At 44.9% G+C, this 19,488-nt stretch overlaps 1 protein-coding gene across 3 annotated transcripts in view; it reads right to left on the minus strand.

The window, feature by feature from the left end:
- Window positions 1-17,142, minus strand: part of SCUBE3 (signal peptide, CUB domain and EGF like domain containing 3) — a 49,440-nt gene extending 32,298 nt beyond the window's left edge. For 2 of the 3 annotated variants that reach the window (XM_074311193.1, XM_074311194.1), the window contains exon 1: window positions 16,263-17,142. In XM_074311193.1, the coding sequence (XP_074167294.1) occupies window positions 16,263-16,347 (85 nt within the window). In that variant the 5' untranslated portion in view covers window positions 16,348-17,142. The remainder of the gene's footprint in view (window positions 1-16,262) is intronic. The other variant, XM_074311192.1, reaches the window with a different exon arrangement.
- Between the last annotated feature and the right edge of the window lie 2,346 nt (window positions 17,143-19,488).

A 19,488-nucleotide genomic window follows, 5' to 3' on the forward strand; every position in this document is an offset into this window, starting at 1 on the left:
AGGACCACTGATCTCAAATCTTGCAGGTGAAGGACCTTGCCCTCTTGTCCAGAGTCTCCTTGTTTGGGTAGTCAGGACCAAATTTCCCTCTCTGAGAATCCCCTCTATCTTTCTATCTTCAGTAACCATCCCACTCTGCCCCCAGGACTAAAGCAGTCTGATAATTCCCAAGCTGTAATTGGTCCAGAAAGAGTAAGAAATACAAAATGAAGACCAAGTCAAGCTCTTTGGCTTTTTGGGGGAGAAGGAATTCTGGGGAAGAGGGGGAAAGGGAAGGCACCCTGATCTGTCTCCAGCCACCAGGTGAGCTGGAAAAAACAACTTCAGAAGTTCTGTGGTTTTTCTAATCTGATTTCCATCCCTCAGGCTCTATAATGTAAATAAATCATTTGCCTAAGTAAGGGAAAGTACTCCTGGGGGTGACATTTCGTGGGTTCCGTCTTAAAAATATACTCGACATTCAATCAGGCTTTCCAGGAAGAAGCCATGCCCTGTATTATACTTAAAGTTGAAAGTTATTCAGGCCATTGATCTAAATACTTCATCAAGTAGGCACCTGTATTTTCCCATAATCAATCAATCAATCAGCATGTATTAAATGTTTATTCTGTGCCAAACATTGGACTAGGTACTGGAGCTATGAAGACAAAAATGAAACAATTCCTGGCTTCAAAGAATTACATATACAAAATATGTACAAAATAAGCTCAAGGTAATTTTGGGGAGAGGAGGCACTTATATTTGGGAAGATCAAGAAGGGCTTTATATTGTGGGGCTATATGGAAATGGTGCTTGAACTGATCTTTAAAGGAAGTTAGAATTTCTGAGAAATGAGAATGAGGGGAAGTTGTGTATTCCAAGCACAGGGACAGACAGCCTCTGTAAAGGCATGGGGATAGAATATCTTGTGTTTAGGAACAGCAAAATGGCCAGATTGACTGGAATGCCGTGTGCATGAAAAGCAGTAATGTGTAAATCTGAAAAAGTAAGCTGGATCCAAGTTGTAAAGATTTTACTTGCTAAACAGAAGATATGTATTTAATTCTAAGAGGCATTCTTAACCTTCCTTCCTTCCTTCCTTCCTTCCTTCCTTCCTTCCTTCCTTCCTTCCTTCCTTCCTTCCTTCCTTCCTTCCTTCCTTCCTTCCTTCCTTCCTTCCTTCCTTCCTTCCTTCCTTCCTGTATAATTATTTTCTTTTGTAATCCTTTGCATTTGACTTTAAGCATTTAAAAACATTCTGAGAAGGGATCCATAAACTTCACAATCCATCCAATAAGGTCCTTGAAACAAGAGAGGTTAAACCCCACCCTTCTGGAGGCAATAGAATGTCCTGATTCTCCCCTCCTGGAGGTTTTTTATCTCTAAACTTTCGCTCTAAACTATTGGGGTAGCCCAGGAGAAAGGACCCCAAGAACTCTGCCTACCTTACCCTATATCTAGCTTTTTCTATTACTTTGAGTTTCCATGAGTTTGGGGCTTTCATTAGTGACTCCAAAAGGGAAAATACATTTAAACTTCCCAACCCTTCTCAGGTTCTCATATATCTGATGATGCCTCCTTATCTTTTCTAATCATCTCCCTACTTCCACTGTCACCCTTTTAAAGGCAGCCCCTTGCATTATAGGAAAGAGCAGAACTGTTTTTAGGCAAAAATAATGAAAGTCCGATGCCTATGGAAGACATTTAGTGTTCCCCTGCTGATATTCCACCCAAGTCTGTTCTTCCTGAACAATACCCTTGGTCTTTCCTCAATCAAAACTAGGTCATCCCACGCCCCAGCCTTTCAGAGTTTTGTTCCCAACTGTGGAGCCTCTTAAACTAATCTGGCTGGCTAATTATCCATTCCATCCTTAACTCTTAGGTATTTTGCACAGAGGTCTTCTAGAAATAACGCCCCCTTAGATTTCAGATGGGGCAGCTAAGTGGTGCAATGGTTAGAGTGCCACGGTGGAATCAGGAACACTTCTCTTCCTGAGTTCAAATCTGGCCTCAGACACCTATTATGTATTGCCAACTCATTGCCTCAGTTTCCTCAGCTGTAAAATGAGCTGGAGGAGGAAATGGCAAACCACTCCAGGACCTTTGCCAAGAAAATCCCAAATGGGGCCATGAAAAGTTAGACGAGACTGAACAACAAAGTTCCTATGCAACTGACATTCTTGATGTTCCTTGCACAAGATGTTCTATGCCCGGAAGACTTCCTCCTTATTTTCACCTCTTAGAAATCCTGGTTTCCTTCAAAACTCAAGTTCAAGTACCACTGCTTACATGAGGCCTTTCCAGTTCCTCAGTTGGTAGTGCTTCCTTCTCCCCTTCCCCCCAATATTTGCATATATTTGTATGTATAGTCATCTTCCTGATAGATAAGAAATTCCTAAAAATCAAGGATTGCTTCATTTTTTTTGTCTTTGGATCTATCACAAGCACATAGTTGGTACCTATTGCTTGGTGAATGACTGTGGAGGATGGGCTTAAATTGAACCTTGAAAGATGGATCAGATTGGAAAGGCTGAGAGGAGATGGCAAGATATCGAGAAAATAAAAAATAAAGAAGTTAATGGAAAGCTAACTGCAAGGCTTAAATAGTCCCTTGACCCCTAATCCGGAGGAATAACTGGGCAACTACTCTTAGCTAAAGGATTTTCCTTAGTGCTGTGACCAGGGACTAGAGGCCAAGTGGTTCTAATTAAATTCTTTGGCCTCTTACCACTCTGACTGAGCTCTGCATGGGTCCTGCAATCCATCTCCAGAAAGGTTTCAGTTCATTCCTGGGACCAAAATTAGGCAATTGGAAATGGTAAAGCCATTTTAGGAAAGTCGTCCTAAGATGAATAGAAAAGAAACTGCTCTGTTTATGGGCTTCTGTTCTAGTACTAGGTCATTCCTTATACACAGAAATCACAGAGTGGGTGGCTACTCTGAATCTTGAGCACTCTTCAAGACCTCAAGTTCATGGAATCTCAAGAGATCATCTCACTTATCCTCTTACCTCCAAGCAAGGTGATCCCTAGCCTAGCCCAGTCAGTTCACTGTCTTTCCCCTTCAAAGTCTTCAGATTCTTGGTAACGTGTTCAAAATATTATGCCTCTTGTTGCTGTCCACTTAGTTATGTGCAGCTTTTTGTGACCCCATGAATTCAGCACCCCCGACCCTTTTGTCATCCACTATGTCTCTAAGTCTGATATTGTAGTGGTTTTCATGTCTTTCTCCATCTTATTTTATAGATGAGGAAACTGAGGAAAACATGATTAAATGACTTGCCCAGAGTCATATATATATAAAGTCATATTTGAACTCAGGAAGATGAGTTTTCCTGACTCCAGGTCTGATGTTCAACCTACTGTCTCCCCTAGCAGATGGAAACTTAGAATGAGTGAATATGAATGTATGAAATATGAGTATGAAAATGAATAATGTGTAATAAAAGTCTAGAAAGGCAAGCTGGAACCAGGTAGTAAGGGACTTTTAAATGCCAAAAAGAAGAATGTACATTTGATTCTTGGGGCAATAAGGAGCCACTGGAGCTTACTGAGCCGAGTAGTGACCGCACTGAATTACTCTACCATGCAGCCAGCTTATTTATCATTTTATTGATTGTCTAGACTTAAGAAAGTATGGAGAAATGTGTTGTACCCATTTACCAGTACCTTCCCTGCTGGTCTCCCCCTTCTCTGACCTCTTACATAGATTTCTTTGCTGTTATCACTGTGTCAACAATACATGCCAACAATGGATGCTGTCATGAATTGTTACATTGCTGTTTTGTTCTCATCGCCAGGTAGGTGACACAGGACTAGGCCTGGAGTAAGGAAAATTAATCTTCCTGAGTTCAAATCTGACCCTAGACAGTTACTGGTTTCAGTGCTGGGCCAGTAACTTCAACCTGTTTGCCTCAGTTTCCTTATTTGTAAAATGAACCGGAGAAGGAAATGGCAAATCAGGACTTGGTAAATGAAGAAAAGGAGTTAAATGAAGGAAGCCCAAAGGGGATGGATGCAATATAGCATTCACATGCCTGCTTTTGCTGACTGGGTTTCTATTTTATTTGAGAAGCTGGTGCCTTCTTTCTGATGTTATATAATTGCTGGATTTTTTTGTTGATTCAACTTTTTCCAGTTATGATTTGGGGAATTCTTGTGATGTCCAAAACACATTCTTGGATCTGGCTCCAACAGGCAGAACATAGGGTAGCTAGTCCACCAGCTAGGCTTTGTGAGAACTTTTTTTCTGCACTCTTTACTGCCCAGCCTAGTGTACTACACTTACATGATGAGAATTTGGGGACAATGAAGGATCCTTTGCCAAAAAATACCTCTACCACCAAGAGACCACATGTCTGAGCTCCTATGCTGGGACCAGTCTTTTGAGTTAAAGCGTTGTTATCACTAGGAGAAGTTTAAGTGCAGATGGCTCTGAAAGTCTTATCACTATAATGTGAACCAGTTCATCCATCAATAATCATTTATTAAGAACTTACTATGCTTTAGGTGCGAGGTAGAGCAGTGGATGGAATGCTGCCTCTGGAGTCCAGAAAATTTATCTTCCCGAGTTCAAATCTGGCCTATTCTTACTAGCTGTGTGACCCTGCACAAGTCATTTAACCCTGTTTGCCTCAATTACTCATCTGTCAAGTGAACTGGAGAAGGAAATGGAAAATCACTTCAAGAAAACTACAAAAGAGATCAGGAAGAAAACAACTGGACAACAACAAAACAAATGCTTTAGGCAACATGCTAGGAACTACAAGTAAAAATTCAAAAAAGAATTAATTCTTGACTTCAAGGAATTTTATTTCCTACTGGAGGGATAGAACCTATGCACAGATGTGTATATAAAGGATCGACACAAAATAAATATAAAGTAATAGGGGTATAGTGGGTATATATATATATATATATATATATATATATGTACATATATATATACGTGTGTGTGTGTGTGTGTGTAACTTGAGGAATCGGGAAAGACCTCTTGAAAGAAGTGATATTTAAATGAATTCTTTAATTAAGGAGCTTTCCAAGGAGGCAGTAGGGCATGGGGAAGGCATGTTTTGTTGACAATCTGGCATAAGGCGCTGCCTGGGGAAGACTGGCCTGAATGAAGTCCCAGAGTGTGTTGTTCTGGGCAGCATGAGGACACAGAGCTGGTATAGGGTGGGAAATGCAAGAGGGGGAAGATGGCAGAAAGGAGAGGTGGAGCTCGATCCATCTCACAATTGTGCCTGCTTAACAAATGTGCAGTGCATAGTAGAGGATTCATCTGGGTCAGTAGCTGAAGGAAGAACTAGAGGCTGCAGGTAAGGCAGACACCCCTAGGTGGAGCCCACCCCCACTTCTTCCTAGGCTTGAGGGCATGAATGAGTGGGTCAGAACATAGCCTACCTTTTAAGTCTCATCACCTTTTCCTACTCTAAGTATAAGAACCCTCTGCTCCAGTTTGGCCAGACTACTTACTTTCACCAGTCCCTTCTTCCTCTCCTTGCATCATTCTACAGCCTTCTCATATTTCAATAAAATTAATATTTACGTTGGCAAAGTAAGGTTTACAAAGCATTTTCTTCACAACAATTTTGTGAATGCAAAGTAGAAAATGCAAAGTAGAAAAATGCAAGTAGAAAAAAGTCAGGTGATGCAGTGAACAGAGATTCAAGCCTGGAGTCAGGGAAAATGTAGGTACCAATCTAGTCTCAGATACTTCCTAGCTGTGTGACCCTGGGCAAGTCACTTAATCCTATTTGCCTCAGTCTTCTCATCTGTAAAATGATCTGGAGAAGGAAATAGCAAACGGCTCCAGCATCTTTGCCAAAAAGATTCCAAATGGAATTAGAGAGAGGCAGATATGACTGAAAATGATTAAACAACAGAAAATGAATGTTACCTTTATTTGAAAACTGAGGTTTAGAGACCTCCTTAGAATCACCTACATATCAAGACCTTCAAACCCAAGTTTCAAATATACCAAGCTATGGCTCCATTCTTGGTTCAAGCCCTTTCCCTCTCCATAAAGCCTTCCCAAAATATGCTGCCATCACTGGCTCTCCCCTTCTCAGAACTCCTAGAAGACTTATTTGACTTCTATCTAATTACTGATTGCCATGTGTCATCTCTCATATTGTTATCTTAAATTGTAAACTTATGCATATTTGTATTGTCTATCTGACCAGCTCTTCTGGGACAAACAGATCTTTAGATTTCTTTATAATCTTAGACATCTGACCCAGGGCATTAGGCTGGTCGTGCCTTCTCCTTCCTCAGAACCTAAGTAAGTAAGGCAAGTTGGACAGATTCTGCTTTCAGACAATGGGGGTTCAAATCCTATTTCTGATGCTTACCACTTGTGTGACCTTGGGCAAGTCACTCATCTATAAAATGAGGGTAGCTGGCCTCTGAGGTCCTTTCTAGCTCTAGGTCTATGATCCTTTGACAAGTAAGTACCTGAGGGGTATCAAGAAAGAAGTTCCAGTCCAGTTCAGTTTGGACTCAGAGGCAGAATTAGAAGCAATGGGTGATGTCAAGAGGCAAAATGAACTAAAGAAGAATCCTCCTGACAAACAGAGAGACCTCAGAATGAAACAAGCTCCCTTGAGTAGTGATGGTTTTCCTCACTGGAGATCTCAAGGCAAAGGCTAGATGGCTACTTCCTAGAAATTTTGCAGAGGGCATTCTACTAGATGACCACAGAATTCCCTTCCGAATCCAAGATTATGTGATTCTATAATTCATTCAAACTTAATATAAATTGAGAACTATCAACCCAAGCCCTTTTTGGGATATTAAAATCTTTTGAAGGTGCAGATGTTCTTGTAGTCACATCTGTCCTGACTCTATATCCAAAAAACAAAACAAAACAAAACAAAATCTAGGAAAATGGGGCAGTGGGAGCATCCTAATCTACTTCATGACTGAAAGGAACTGACCTCAAAACATTATCCTTACACCATATTCCCAGGATATCCTGGTTTTAGTGAGCTAGCTCCATGAGGTTTTAGGACTTGAGGGACTGCCCCAAATATAGGGCAGGAGCAAGGGTGAATAATGGGGAAAGATTAAGGTAGAAGGAAAGGAGAACTTCAGAAGTGCCACCTTTACCCCCCACTAGAGTTCCTTTCCCTTCACCTAGGAGAGAGAATTTCCCTTCCAAGAAAATAAAAGATCTTTCCACATTTGACATGTTACTAGACCTAGACAGCATTATATAATCATCATTTACCTACTTATAGCACCTGATAGGTTTCAACCATAGTGTAGTGGGGAAAATATTGGCTGAAAAAGAAAACAGGGATTCTCCTTCTTGGTTGTCTGATCTTAGGGAAGTCATTTTCCCCAGAAAATAGTGATAGCAACTGCCACTACTTACCTCAACAACATTATATGGAAATTACATTGTAAATCTTAAAACTCTATAGAAATCTGTTATTATTACTACTACAAGTGTGTGTGGTAGACAGGGAAAACATTATTAACTATGTTACCAAGGATTATAGTCTTTATCTGGAGAGGTTCACATTATTCCAAGAATTGATTTATATCATGCTGAATTGAAATGAACTGAATGTATAATGTTCAGTGGAAAGTGAGCAGCAGGCAGCAAAAGTAAATATCAGGATATTCAGTGTGTGTGTGTGTGTGTGTGTGTGTGTGTGTGTGTGTGCAGCAAGGAGCAAAAGTGAGCCCTGGCACAGAGGGGTGAGTTGGAATAAAGGGGGAGCAGGGAATTGGCAGTGGGGATGGACTGGGGTGACTGGAAGGCCAGGCATTGTGGCTATGGGCAGGTGCCTTCTTCCTTTGGCTCCCCTCTGCTGGGGCCAGGCAGCTGGTTAGAAACAAAAACAAACACCAGAGATGCAGGTTCCTGCTGTTAACAGCTTCAAACCACTGGAGGAAAACTCCAAATAAATATAATTAGAAACTTGTAAAAACGTTCTCTTTGTAAACCTATTCCCTAGGGACCCTTGGACTCCCCCTCTCCCCAAGCCCAGTACACACAAACTGCCAGTCCACCCCATCACAGGACCTTGCTCTCCAATCCCTGATCAGGATCTTCTTCCGCATAGGTTGCCCACCAAGACAGCTTCCCCTCTTTAGTCTCTCCTCCACTTGTCTCTGTGAGTCACAGGACACCCAAGAGCTCTCAGGTCTGCATATCCAAGCCTTATAGTCAGAGCCCCCAACCTCATGGCTCTATATTACTGCCCCCAGGGGAGACTCCACTTTAAGAGGGAAGACACCAGGGGGTGTTCTGGTATCCCTAACCCTGCACTTGTTTGAGCAAGTCAATTCAATCTAATGCAGATGTATCAAGTGTTATTTGGTAGAGAAAGACAAGTTAGGGGCTCCTCCTCTCATGAAGCTTATGGTCTAGTGGAAGATAAGGGGCCTGTAGTGATAACTATGATACACAGTGTTGCATGACAAGTACTTTAGAAATGTGCAGAACAAGGTGCTCCACGGAGTCCTAGAGGCTATATGGGAGTAAGGAAGGATCAAGGAAAGCTTCCTGAAGGAGGTCCTATTTGAGTTGTAGGAGCTCAGCAAGAGAAGAGGGGGAAAGAAAACATTTTAGGCAAAGGGAAGAGTGGGAAGGAAGGCAGGACATCTAGCTGATAGGGCAGAAAGTAATCCAGTCTAGCTAGAATGTAATGTTTAGAAAAGAGCTCTATGAAAGGCAAAATAGTGCCAGGTTGTGAAGGGCCTTGAATGCCAAGCAAAAAAAAGTCAACAGCCACAAAAAAGGAAAACAGCAGGGAATGAGGAGAATGGAAAGGTAATAGAAACATAATTCTACTTAGAAGTTGGGCACTCTAGATCTAAATAAGTTCCAATTGATCAGTAATAAACAGAACCAGCTATACCCAGTGAAAGAACACTGGGAAATGAGTGTGGACCACAACATAGATTTCCACTCTTTCTGTTATTGCTTGCTTGCCTTTTTTTTTCTTCTCAGGTTACATTTACCTTCTTTCTAAATCCAATTTTTCTTGTGCAGCAAGATAACTGCATAAATATATATACCTATATTGTATTTAACATATTTAACATGAATGGGACTATCTGCCGTCTAGGGGAGGGGATGGAGGGAAAGAGGGGAAAAGTTGGAACAGAAGTGTTTGCAAGGGTCAATGTTGAAAAATTACTCATGCATATATCTTGTAAATAAAAAGCTATAATAAAAATAAAAGTTGGGCACTCTAGTACTCACTGTGGGCACTGGGCTCAGGAACCTGGGCATCAGAGCTAGAGCCCATCCTCTAATCGTCTGTGCTGAAAAGCACAATCCTGATTCCTGTTCGGCTTCCAGGACCCAAATATTTCATTTGTATTCTAACCCCATAAGAAAGAAAGAGAAGAAAAAGAAGGAAGGAAATGAAGAGAAAAGAAAAAAAGTTTTAAAGAGGCTGTTTTCAATAGAAAACTGGGCTATTAGGAAATAATGAGTGTTATTAGGTACTTGGGAGCCAGGAGAATCTAGGGTAATGAGAGGCCATATCCAAGTGAATCAGATTTAAGTAACAAATGCAACCAAATCCAAAGAAAAGAGAGGTAAGATTCCTGATTTCTGTAGAGAAAGGAGGGAGGGAGGAAGGAATAGAAGGAAGGAGAAAGAGGGAGAAAAGGAAGAGGAGTGGAGAGAGAGGGAGAGGAGAGAGAGAAGGAGAGAAAGAGAGAGGGGGGTGAAGATTCTATGGATGTATTCGTGTTTATTTATGAATATAAGCTCAGATGCATGCATTGGGATGGTTTTAGGGAGAGGGGAAAGAAACTCAGGGAGCCTTGACAATAAATTCAAACTCCACTAAACATTTCTACTGTCCTTCAACAAAGCAGCAAAAAAAGATTTAAACTAGCTGTGAAAAGAACTTCCACTTTCCCATACAAGGCTCCATCACCAAATTCTGGATTTACCCAAATAAAACTTACTTTAACAGCAGTCCTGAGTGCCATCTGAATAGCCAGGATGAGAGGGAGGGAGGTCAGATGGGAAAGGGTTAATTTGGTGAAGGAAAGGGTCAAATGGATGAAGGGAAAGTTTGGTCTCAAAGGCTCTGCCTTCCCTGTACCCAACTGTTTCCCAGATGAATTCCTCTCTCTATAGGTTGTCTCACTCCATTAGAACATGAGCTCCTTAGGAGTAGGAACTGTCTCCTCAGTGCTTAGCACAGTATTTGGCACGTAGTAAACACATAATAAATGCTTTGTCGTCTATTCATGATGTCCATCCATCCCCTTTTCCTTCTTCTCCACATTCCTACAGTGTTGACCTAAGGTATCTGATTCTCCCTTTCTCCTCCAGTTTTAGGAGGTTATTTGTTGTTTGTTTGTTTGTTTTCCCTTTTCACTGATTCCAAAGCCTCTGAATTTTTGATGAAAGAATTCTTGAGAGGAATTGTGATAGTGGGAAGAATGACAGATCAAAAGGACTGGGCTTAGGGTCCTGGCTCCACCACTAATTGACTGAGTGACCTTAGGCAAACATCTCTTAAGCCTCAATTTCCACATCTGTGAGATGGATATAGTCATACTTGTGCTGCTCACCTTCAGGATGGGGAAAGTGGTTTAAAAATTTTAAAGCCTCACAGAAATGTAAATCCTCATTATTTCTATCACTGTTGCTATTATTACAGAATTAAGTCTCTCGGGGACAACTCCAGTCTTATCTCAATTTTAAAGGATGTCTTTCTCATAAGTCCTGTGTTTAAGTTACTAAGAGAGGGGAGGACAAAGGGACATAAAAAAGGGAAACACTTTCCAACAGCCCCGTGCCTCGGGGTGAGGATGGAGAAGGAGGTCATCTAAAACCATTCTCAAAGGGGCTCCAAAACAATGCTCTCTTTCCCTTTCGGTTTTCTGCCCAGGGCACTGGAGCTAACCATTCTACTTCCTTGCTCCTTCAGAAGAAACAAAACACATCCTGCTGCATTTCCTTTTTCTTCTCCCTCCCTAACACTTTGAACACACATGCACACGCACGTTCACACACACGCCCTGACGAGCACACACCTCACATTCCCAACATCACAAACACGGCTCTCTTTTTACTACAGGTCCCAGCTGCGCTTGCAACCAAAACCGGTTCTCGTGCACTCGGATCCCTAAAAGCTTCAAAAACAGCCCTTGTTAAGGGCTTGCTTCTTTACCTTTAGAGCATTTTCAGGCCTCCCAAGATCTCTCTTCTTTTACTCAATGTGCAGGTGGGGAGAGGGACAGGAAGAAAGCCAGAGAACCCTCTGAACCATCCTAGATTTACCTCATTTCTTTCTTTCTCTCCCTCCCCCCCCCCCCAGATTATCACCAGGAGGGCAGGCGCTCAAGGCAATGGCTCAAGAATTTCCAAGAAGCTCTCTCCTTCAAGCCCTTGTCTTTGAGTGGAGAGGTGTCTTTTTAAAAATATTTTCTTCCTGACTCAAATTCCTTCCCATCCCTTAAACACATGAGAACTTACAAGAAAGCATCCCTGTCCGTGCTGAGAGCTCCTGAGCAGCCATAAGCCTGGCAATGTCCCTCGGAGGCCCAGACTTGGGAGTGCTTGTATAAGGATCAAGAAATCATAGGGTCTGGAGTCAGAAAAGGAAATGGCTCCCCTGGCCCAACTGAATGGGGAGTGGGGGGAGGGGAGGAAAAAAATGGACCATCAGCAAACTCTAAGCCACAACGGAGTGCGGAGAAGAGGGGTCATTTGGAGAACAGTGAGACAAAGTGAGGAGGGCTTAACAGGGCGTCTTTCACTTAGATGCTTAATGCTGGATGAATTGAAATTGAATTGAAATCTTGGAAGCCTAACCTTTCCCTTAGCAGACTGACCTGCAGATGGCTCTGGGGTGGGGGATGGGGAATGATGAGATTTGGGTAAACTCAGAGCCTAGAGCTGGGGACCCCCGCAAACCCCGTGCCCCTAGTCTTAGGCTCCAGGAATATTTCATCATGGGTGCTTCCCCCCTTCCGTCCTGGCCCCACTGGGGCACAAACACTTAGAAACCAGCTGTCCGAGGGGCCACCCTTCCTTGCTGACATAGTTATGGTTCTCATTTCATATTTCGGAAGGAGGGGCGGGAGGAACAGTCCCCTCACTGTAAGGCCCAGCCACAGGAGCCGAGGGAAGCAGGGAGGAGAGGAAACAGCCACATTAAAGAGGGAGAGAGGGGTGGGGGAGAGAAAGAGACACACTCACACACCCAGACAGAGACTGGAGAGAGACACAGAGACACACAGAGACAGAGAGACACTGTTTGAATGCTTTTTCGAAAGGTGGTCTTTTTTGAGGTCCCCAAGACTCGTCTCTTTAGTTAAATACCTTATCAAAAGCCTATCGATAATAAGGAGAAAAAACAATCTAATCCTGTGGAACCAGAGCCGGCAGCGTCAGGGGAGGAGCTTTCTCAGGAGGCCAGGAGACCTTTTCATTCAGCTGTAACCTGAGCCCTACAGAAGGATTATGCCTTTTTAACTGCCCCCCCCCCTAGTAAATTAATGCTTTTAAGTTAACAATTATCTCAGTTATCCAGTCAGCCTACTTAAAATACATACACATACACTTGAAAACACTCAAAACCACATACTCAACATGCACTCACATTTGCACTCACTCATATGTGTCCACTATGTGGGCATTCACTTGCTAATATACATTCACACGCTTTGCCTATAATTGCAATCACACCTCATATGCCCAAATTCACTAGAATGCCCCAAAACGGAAATATAAGTTGTGCAATGGGAGGGCTGGAAGGGACCTTACAGATTATTTGGGAAGGCTAAGGTCTAAAACATGGAAGTGACTATTTAATAGCATGCTCAGTCAGAACTAGAACCCAAGGCTTTTGACTCCTAGTCTGATGTTCATTCATAAAATAAATTTCATGCATCTAAATACTCACAAACACATCCATGCCAGTTCATACTGAGCTAGAAGACCAGCCTTGGCAAAATTGTGAAGCTGGCAAGATTTATTTTGCGTTCTCTCAATCCTCTAAACTCCTTCACCAAGGTTTCAGCACCCTGTCCCTGGTTTTCAGTCCTAGACTTCCCTGGTTCTCAACTACAGAGCTGAAAGGAGAAAGGGAATGACAAATTAATTTAAACTAAAGTGTTAGTGGCGTGTTACTCCTCCCACGGGGGCATTTGCATCCTAAAAGAGGATCAAGAAAAGGATAATGCTTAACCCAAAGGGATAAGCAACCAATAATGGAATTGTAGGCACCGGTGGCACCTCTGCAGGGGAGATATTTTTGAGTAAGGGGATCTTCTCAGTGCCTCCTTCCCCCAAATCATACTGCACAGAGATTGACTCTGCTTACATTCCCCCAGCCTGTTGGTTTTATCAGCTCTGTTCTCCTGCAAGCATCTGCCCTGCAGAGATAAAACCCAGAGCACCCTTTCCTACCTGCACTCCTAACCTCAGAAAACTTGCTATTAAATACATCTGTGTAAGCCGAACCCAGTTCTGAGCTGCCTGTCCAAAGTAGTTGAAACTGAGGGCTTGTCAAAGGCAGCTGAGGGGTTATTCACCAATGGCAGTCCCATTTCTATTCCCACTTCACCAGACCTCCTAGTTACTGGGTCATAGAAACAAAGATCAGAGACAAAGTGGAAGCTACAGGAACTCCAAACTACCTCAGCAATGTGAGAGATAAATCACCCAGCTTTCAAGACTGTATCTTTTTGAGGACAAAATAAAATCTCATACATTTTTGGATGCTCCAAAGCACCTAGTAGAGTAACTACCTTGTACCTCATTACTCAGTAAAATTTGCTGAATGAATGAATGAAACCTTTTAAGTGGTATGGGGGTGGGGTGGGGTGAGGGATTGAATCCTTCCAACCCTGGAGATCAGGGGAAACTCCCAGGGCCCCTGGTGACACCTGCCCCATCCAGTGGTTTCCATCTGGACCATCTGTCAATGTAAACCCTGAGGATATGCTGCACCCCACTCATTCTTCCCCCCCTTTTCGACCCCCCAGGCATTGGTCCACATCAGACACTGGCTCCAACTTGAAAGAGGCCCTTATCTTGTCTCTAGATTATTGCATGAAATCTGTTCCTTCCTTCAGACTAAACTCCCCTGCTAATTCCATGTTATGAGTAAGTCAGCACGCACTACAAAAGCCAGCTTTGTTTATGAAAATGCAAGCAAATCCATAGTGGGGAGAGGGGTTGCTCCCAAGCTGGGAGACAGCCATGGTGGTGGCTGTGGTGACTGCCAAGGAGCAAGAATTGGGGAGCAAGGATTCGAGAAAAGGTAGTTGGGAGTTAGCACAGGGTGTGAGTGGTGCTGTTGGGAGGGGAGTACTGGTAATTTGACAGCTGCAGATCTTCAGGAGGGGGGGTTGCTCTTTTATGAATGGGCAGTATTTTGTGAAGCTAGTTGGGGGAGGGGGGAGTTGAGCAGAATGTTCTAACCTTTTCTGTTCAGTTTGGTAGGAGTTTGTCTTTTTCAATAAGGGGATTCAAAAGTATCTACCTCATATTTAAAAGACTTTTCCCCCTCACCTTAATTTCCCCCTCCTCCATCTACATCTATAATATACATCAGATTCAGGTTAAGACTGGTTACTCAGAGCTTTAGGACACACAGCAGACACTCCCAGACACACAGGCTTCCCTAACTTTCAAGTTCAACTTTCCCCTTTAACCTCCCCTGGGCTGCTCCAGCCGGGCCTCAGAGTAGCAAGGTAGAGTTACCACTCCAGTTCAAACTCCTTGCCTGGAGGTGTTTTGGTTTTTTTTTTTTCCTCCAACTTTAACCCCCTACCCCACCCCCCTCACACCCTGGAGGACATGGAGAGGGGGGAGGGGAGAGATGTCTCAGGAAGAACTGTCCTCAGGCCAGAGTGGCTGCTCCACTGATGGAGCTGCTCAGCTTTGGGAGTTGAGAAAGGATATAAGCAAAGGGGCTCCAGGTTTGGGGGCTGGAGGCCCTTCTTGCCCCTCTGTCTCTAATTCCTAGAGGGATCTGTCAGAGCTCCCAAGACTGGAATTTTACTTTGTTATTTTAATGAAATTCTGACCTGGATTTAAATGGAATTGGAAACCCGAGGCCTTAATAAATAAATATTATGATAAGAAATGAAAGCCATACAGGACGAAAGAGATTTCCCCTCGAAAGAGACAGAAACTCAACATTCTTCTTGGAGCCGGCATCACAAAGATTTTTCTTCTCCCTTTCAGCCCCCTAACCAGAGTTGAGGGACTGGCTGATTTTTCCATAAAGTCTCCTATTGTTCTTTAAACACTTCAGCTGATAAGACAGCAGCCTTGAAATACTGTCTAACTGCCCATGCATGGGGAAAATATGGTATGGCTGAAAAGTTTGATTTCTCTTAGACTTTCAGACCACAGTTTAAGTTTTTGAGGATGTTTAGAAAAACAGGCAAAAACATCAATCTCTCTCTCTCTCTCTCTCTGTCTCTCTCTCTGTCTCTCTCTCTGTCTCTCTCTCTCTCTCTCTGTCTCTCTCTCTCTCTCTCTCTCTCTCTCTCTGTCTCTGTCTGTCTCTCTCTCTCTCTCTCTCTCTCTCTCTCTCTCTCTCTCTCTCTCTCTCTCTCTCTCTCTCTCTCTGTCTCTCTCTCTGTCTCTCTCTGTCTCTCTGTCTCTCTCTCCTCTCTTCCTCCCTCTCTCCCTCTCCCTCTCCTTGTTTCCCTCCCTCTTCCTCTCCTTCTCTCTCCCTTTCCCTCCCTCTCCCTCAGTCTTCCTCTCCCTGTTCCTCTGTCTCTCTCCCCCTCCCACCTTTTTTCTCTCTCTGTCTCTCTCTGTCTGTCTCTCTGTCTCTGTCTCTCTCTGTCTGTCCCTTCCTCTTTCCCTCCCTGCCTCCCTCTCCCCCTCTCCTTGGAGGCCCCTCCAGCACATAAAGCAGGAAAATGGACCTAGTGAAATCCAGTTCTGGTTACAAAAATCGGGGATTCAGTGTTGCCCCCTCTCCTTTACCCACTCTCCTGCGCCTGTTTCCTACGTAAGTTTCCACCCTTTGGGGATAGCAACACATCAGTGCACGTGTGAGCCCCCCTCCCCCAGTCTGATTATCAGAGTAAACTGAGGTCTCCGGTCTGACAGCACAGCACACCACACCTGCCCAGCACATCCGCAGGGCTCTCCCCAGCCTCTTGCTCCTCCCCGCAGACCCCATCTTCCAGCCTCGGGAAAGTTCCCGTCTCCCGACCAGCCAGTCTGGGAGCCCGGGGAAGAGCGGGCAGCCCCGCCATCCTGGCCCAGGTTCTGGGAGCCTCGGCCCAGAGGATGGGGAAGCGGGGCCAGACGGAGCGTCCTCTTACCTTGGCTGGCTTTACTTTGCTGAGAGGCGCGGCCGGAGACAAGGACGAGGAGCAGGCAGAATCCAGAGACGCTCCCCAGCCCCATGGCCCGAGCCTGTCGGGGGGAGGGCAGGGGAGAGCGGGCAGGGTCTCCGAGACCTCCGGGAGGACGGAAACCAGCCTGGCTCCCGCACACTGCTAGGGGCCGGCGGGGGAGGGCGGGGGGGAGGGGAGGGCGGGCGGGGGGCGAAGCTCCGGCCCGGAGCAGGGCACGGGTGTGTGCGTGCGTGAGTGTGCGGATGTGACCGAGTGTGGGCTGGCGGTCGGGGGCTGCGCGCCGGCGAGGATGCGGGAAGCGGCGGCCGCTCCGCTGGAAGCTCCTGATGCTGCTGGGACTCCGGGGCAGAGGCTGGAGAAGGAGACGCGGAGAAGGCGAAGGCTCCCGAAGCTGCTGACGGAAAGGGGAACTGCAGCCCGCCCTCGCTGGGGCCGGAGCCGAGGCTGGGGCTGGGGCTCGCGGCGGCGGCGGCTCCTTTTTATAATCCCACCCAATTCCCAGTTTCGCCCAGCGAGCAGCAGCCCCGAGAGCAGCGCCTGAGTGAGGGACCTGAGAAAGGGGAGGGGAAAGGCGAAGACAAGAAACACGCCCTTCTGCCTCTTTCTTCCTCGCTCGCTCCTTCTCTGCGTTTCTGGGAACCTCTGTGTGCCTTCGCCTCTGCCTTTCTTTGCTTCGCTCCACTTCTCCTCCGTCCCTGCTCCCCCTCTGCTCCCACTCTTTCCTCTTCTCTTCCTCTTCCTCCTTTCTTCTCCTTCTGTCCGCTCTCCCCTCTTCTCTTCTTCCTCCTTCTCCTCCCCCCTCCTTTTTTTTTCTTTTTCTTTCAAATGGGGCCTTGGCTCGGTAGTTGTTCCCCTGCCTGGGCTCCCTTGGCCCCCTCCCCAGTCTGCTCTGCCGCTGCCTGCAGGAATTTACAATCCACCGCTGGGGGAGCGGGCCCAGTCTCCATGGAGACGGCTTCCCCGGGAGCAGGGAGGTCAGGCAAGAGACCATGTACAATCAATGGATCAATGCAAACTCCGCTCAGCTCCAGACCAAACAGTGCCGGGCTCTGGCTCTGCTCCTCTCCTGGCTCTCCCGAGAGGGGGATCACAGTTCGTGAAACCAAACCAGAGGTTTATGTACTTAGAGATGTTTGCAGGGAGAGACATTTGCACTCACACGTACAGGTTGCTGGACCCATGCGTACACAAAGACACAAAAAAGAGGCGTTTATTTTGCGGGTACAGGTACATACCTAGATGCACAAAGGTGCACGTGTGTGCACATGCACATTTAATCGTGATACACGCATACCTGGAGAATAGCAACAGCAGCCCCAAGAATAACTCACATTCACACCGTACATTAAGGTTTACAAACATTCCAAGGCAGTACCCTTGTATTCCTGAATGCCTGAAACTTTGTTCTCCAACAATGCCCTCTGCGACTCTCGGGGCTTGATTCCATCATTTCCAGTAGCTAGCTTTCATTCCTAGGGCTTGGTCCACTTAAAAACTGAGTCACTGATGCAGGATAATAGGAGAAAACCTTCCACACATTTAAAAATCACCAGCCCTCCCTAATTGTTTTTAAAAGTCCATGATCATGGCCACATTTACCAAACTCACAGCATAGACTAATATATAAACACTGCAAATAGCTATATAAGTGTTTTGTTGTTATTATTATTATGCACAGACCCATGAACTCATACTCATGCAAATGCACCACCAGAATTCACACAGCCATTTGTACATGACCTCCTGCAGACTTCTTTCTGAAACTGACTTCACTTTCCAGTTCTATTCAGTAACAACTTCATCTGCTTTTCCCCTTCTCGGAGTTCTTTTGGCCTCAGGAGTGAAGGTAGTAGATTTTTTTAAAAAGGGGACAGCTGCCTCCTTGATCCATCTATCCTTCTGACCCAGTCTGTCTCTCTTTAACTTCAAGAGCAAAGAAAGAGAAAAATACTTTTTTTTAAAAGTTGGGAGGGAGAAAGATTTGGGGGGGAAATGACCTCCCAACCCAGGGTCTGAGGAGCCAGTCTTCCTCTGTGGCCAGTTGTAGGCAGAAAAGAGACTGATTTAGATAGAGACTCTTTGTATGTGGTAATTTAAAACAGTCCGTGGGGTACCCAATCCCCAGAGTACAAGGAGGAGAGAAAGTGACTGTTTCTTCCTGGCAATACCTAGGGCCCTTACTCTCCTAACTAAATCAGTAGGTTTGGGACCTTTGACATGAGCTAGGGGCTGTGTGATGGGTGGATTTTTCTAGTCAGCCCACTTCCTTTCATCAGCCGAGGGTGGAGAGGAGAGACAATCTTGCCCTGATTCTAGGGATTGAGAGACTGCTATGATATAGTGGAAAGGATATTGAAGCATGAGACAGAAGACTTAGTGAAAGACCTAGGACTAGAATCTATGTAACTTTGGGTAAAGCATGAGTCTCAGTTTCTTCGTTTGTAAAACAGAGACTGCGCTTCTGATCTCCAATATCCCTTCCAGCTTCAAGATTCTATAATTCCCTCCCTCTTCCATTCCAGCCACAAACCCCTCCCCCTCCACAGCTTTGCCTGCCGCCACCAATTATGTTTGTAGGGCTGTGGGACATGAGCAAACTTGCCATCCCTTTCTGCCCCAAATGAGTGAGAGTTGTAAAAAGAAAAAACAAAAAACAAAATGCAAAGGTTGCCAAACTGCACGCTATCCATGTGGGGGGCACAGAAAACCAGACACAGACCTGGTCTGGACTCCTAGATTTAGGGTAAGAGGGTGGGTGGGATTGAGGGATGAGCTTCCTCTACAGATCTGGAGTTGGCTCAGGTGATGCTCGGACAGGAAAGATGCTGGGGACTCTGGGTCATTTCTTAAGTAGACCTTCTGTAGTGCTGGGTGCTGGAAGTGAGTTGGAAAAGGGGTAGTTGGCTTGGCTCCTGTAGGCAGGGATAGGGCATGGCCAGGTTTACAATAGTCATGTGTAATATACTAGTTCATGTCTTTATAAACTTTCCAGTTTATAAAGAGGCACTTTTCTCACAATCATCTTGTGAAGTTGGTAATGTCTGTGTTTTGATCCTCATTTCAGGCTTAGATTAGTGAAAGGACTTGTCCACAGTAACTCAGAAAAAAAAAATAGTGGAACTGGAACTCAAATCTGTTTTTTTGGTTTTGTTTTGTTTTTTTGTTTTTATCTTTCAAACTAGTACCACAA

The sequence above is a fragment of the Sminthopsis crassicaudata genome, chromosome 4 (genome assembly GCF_048593235.1).
Source record: "Sminthopsis crassicaudata isolate SCR6 chromosome 4, ASM4859323v1, whole genome shotgun sequence".
Lineage (NCBI taxonomy): Eukaryota > Metazoa > Chordata > Mammalia > Dasyuromorphia > Dasyuridae > Sminthopsis > Sminthopsis crassicaudata.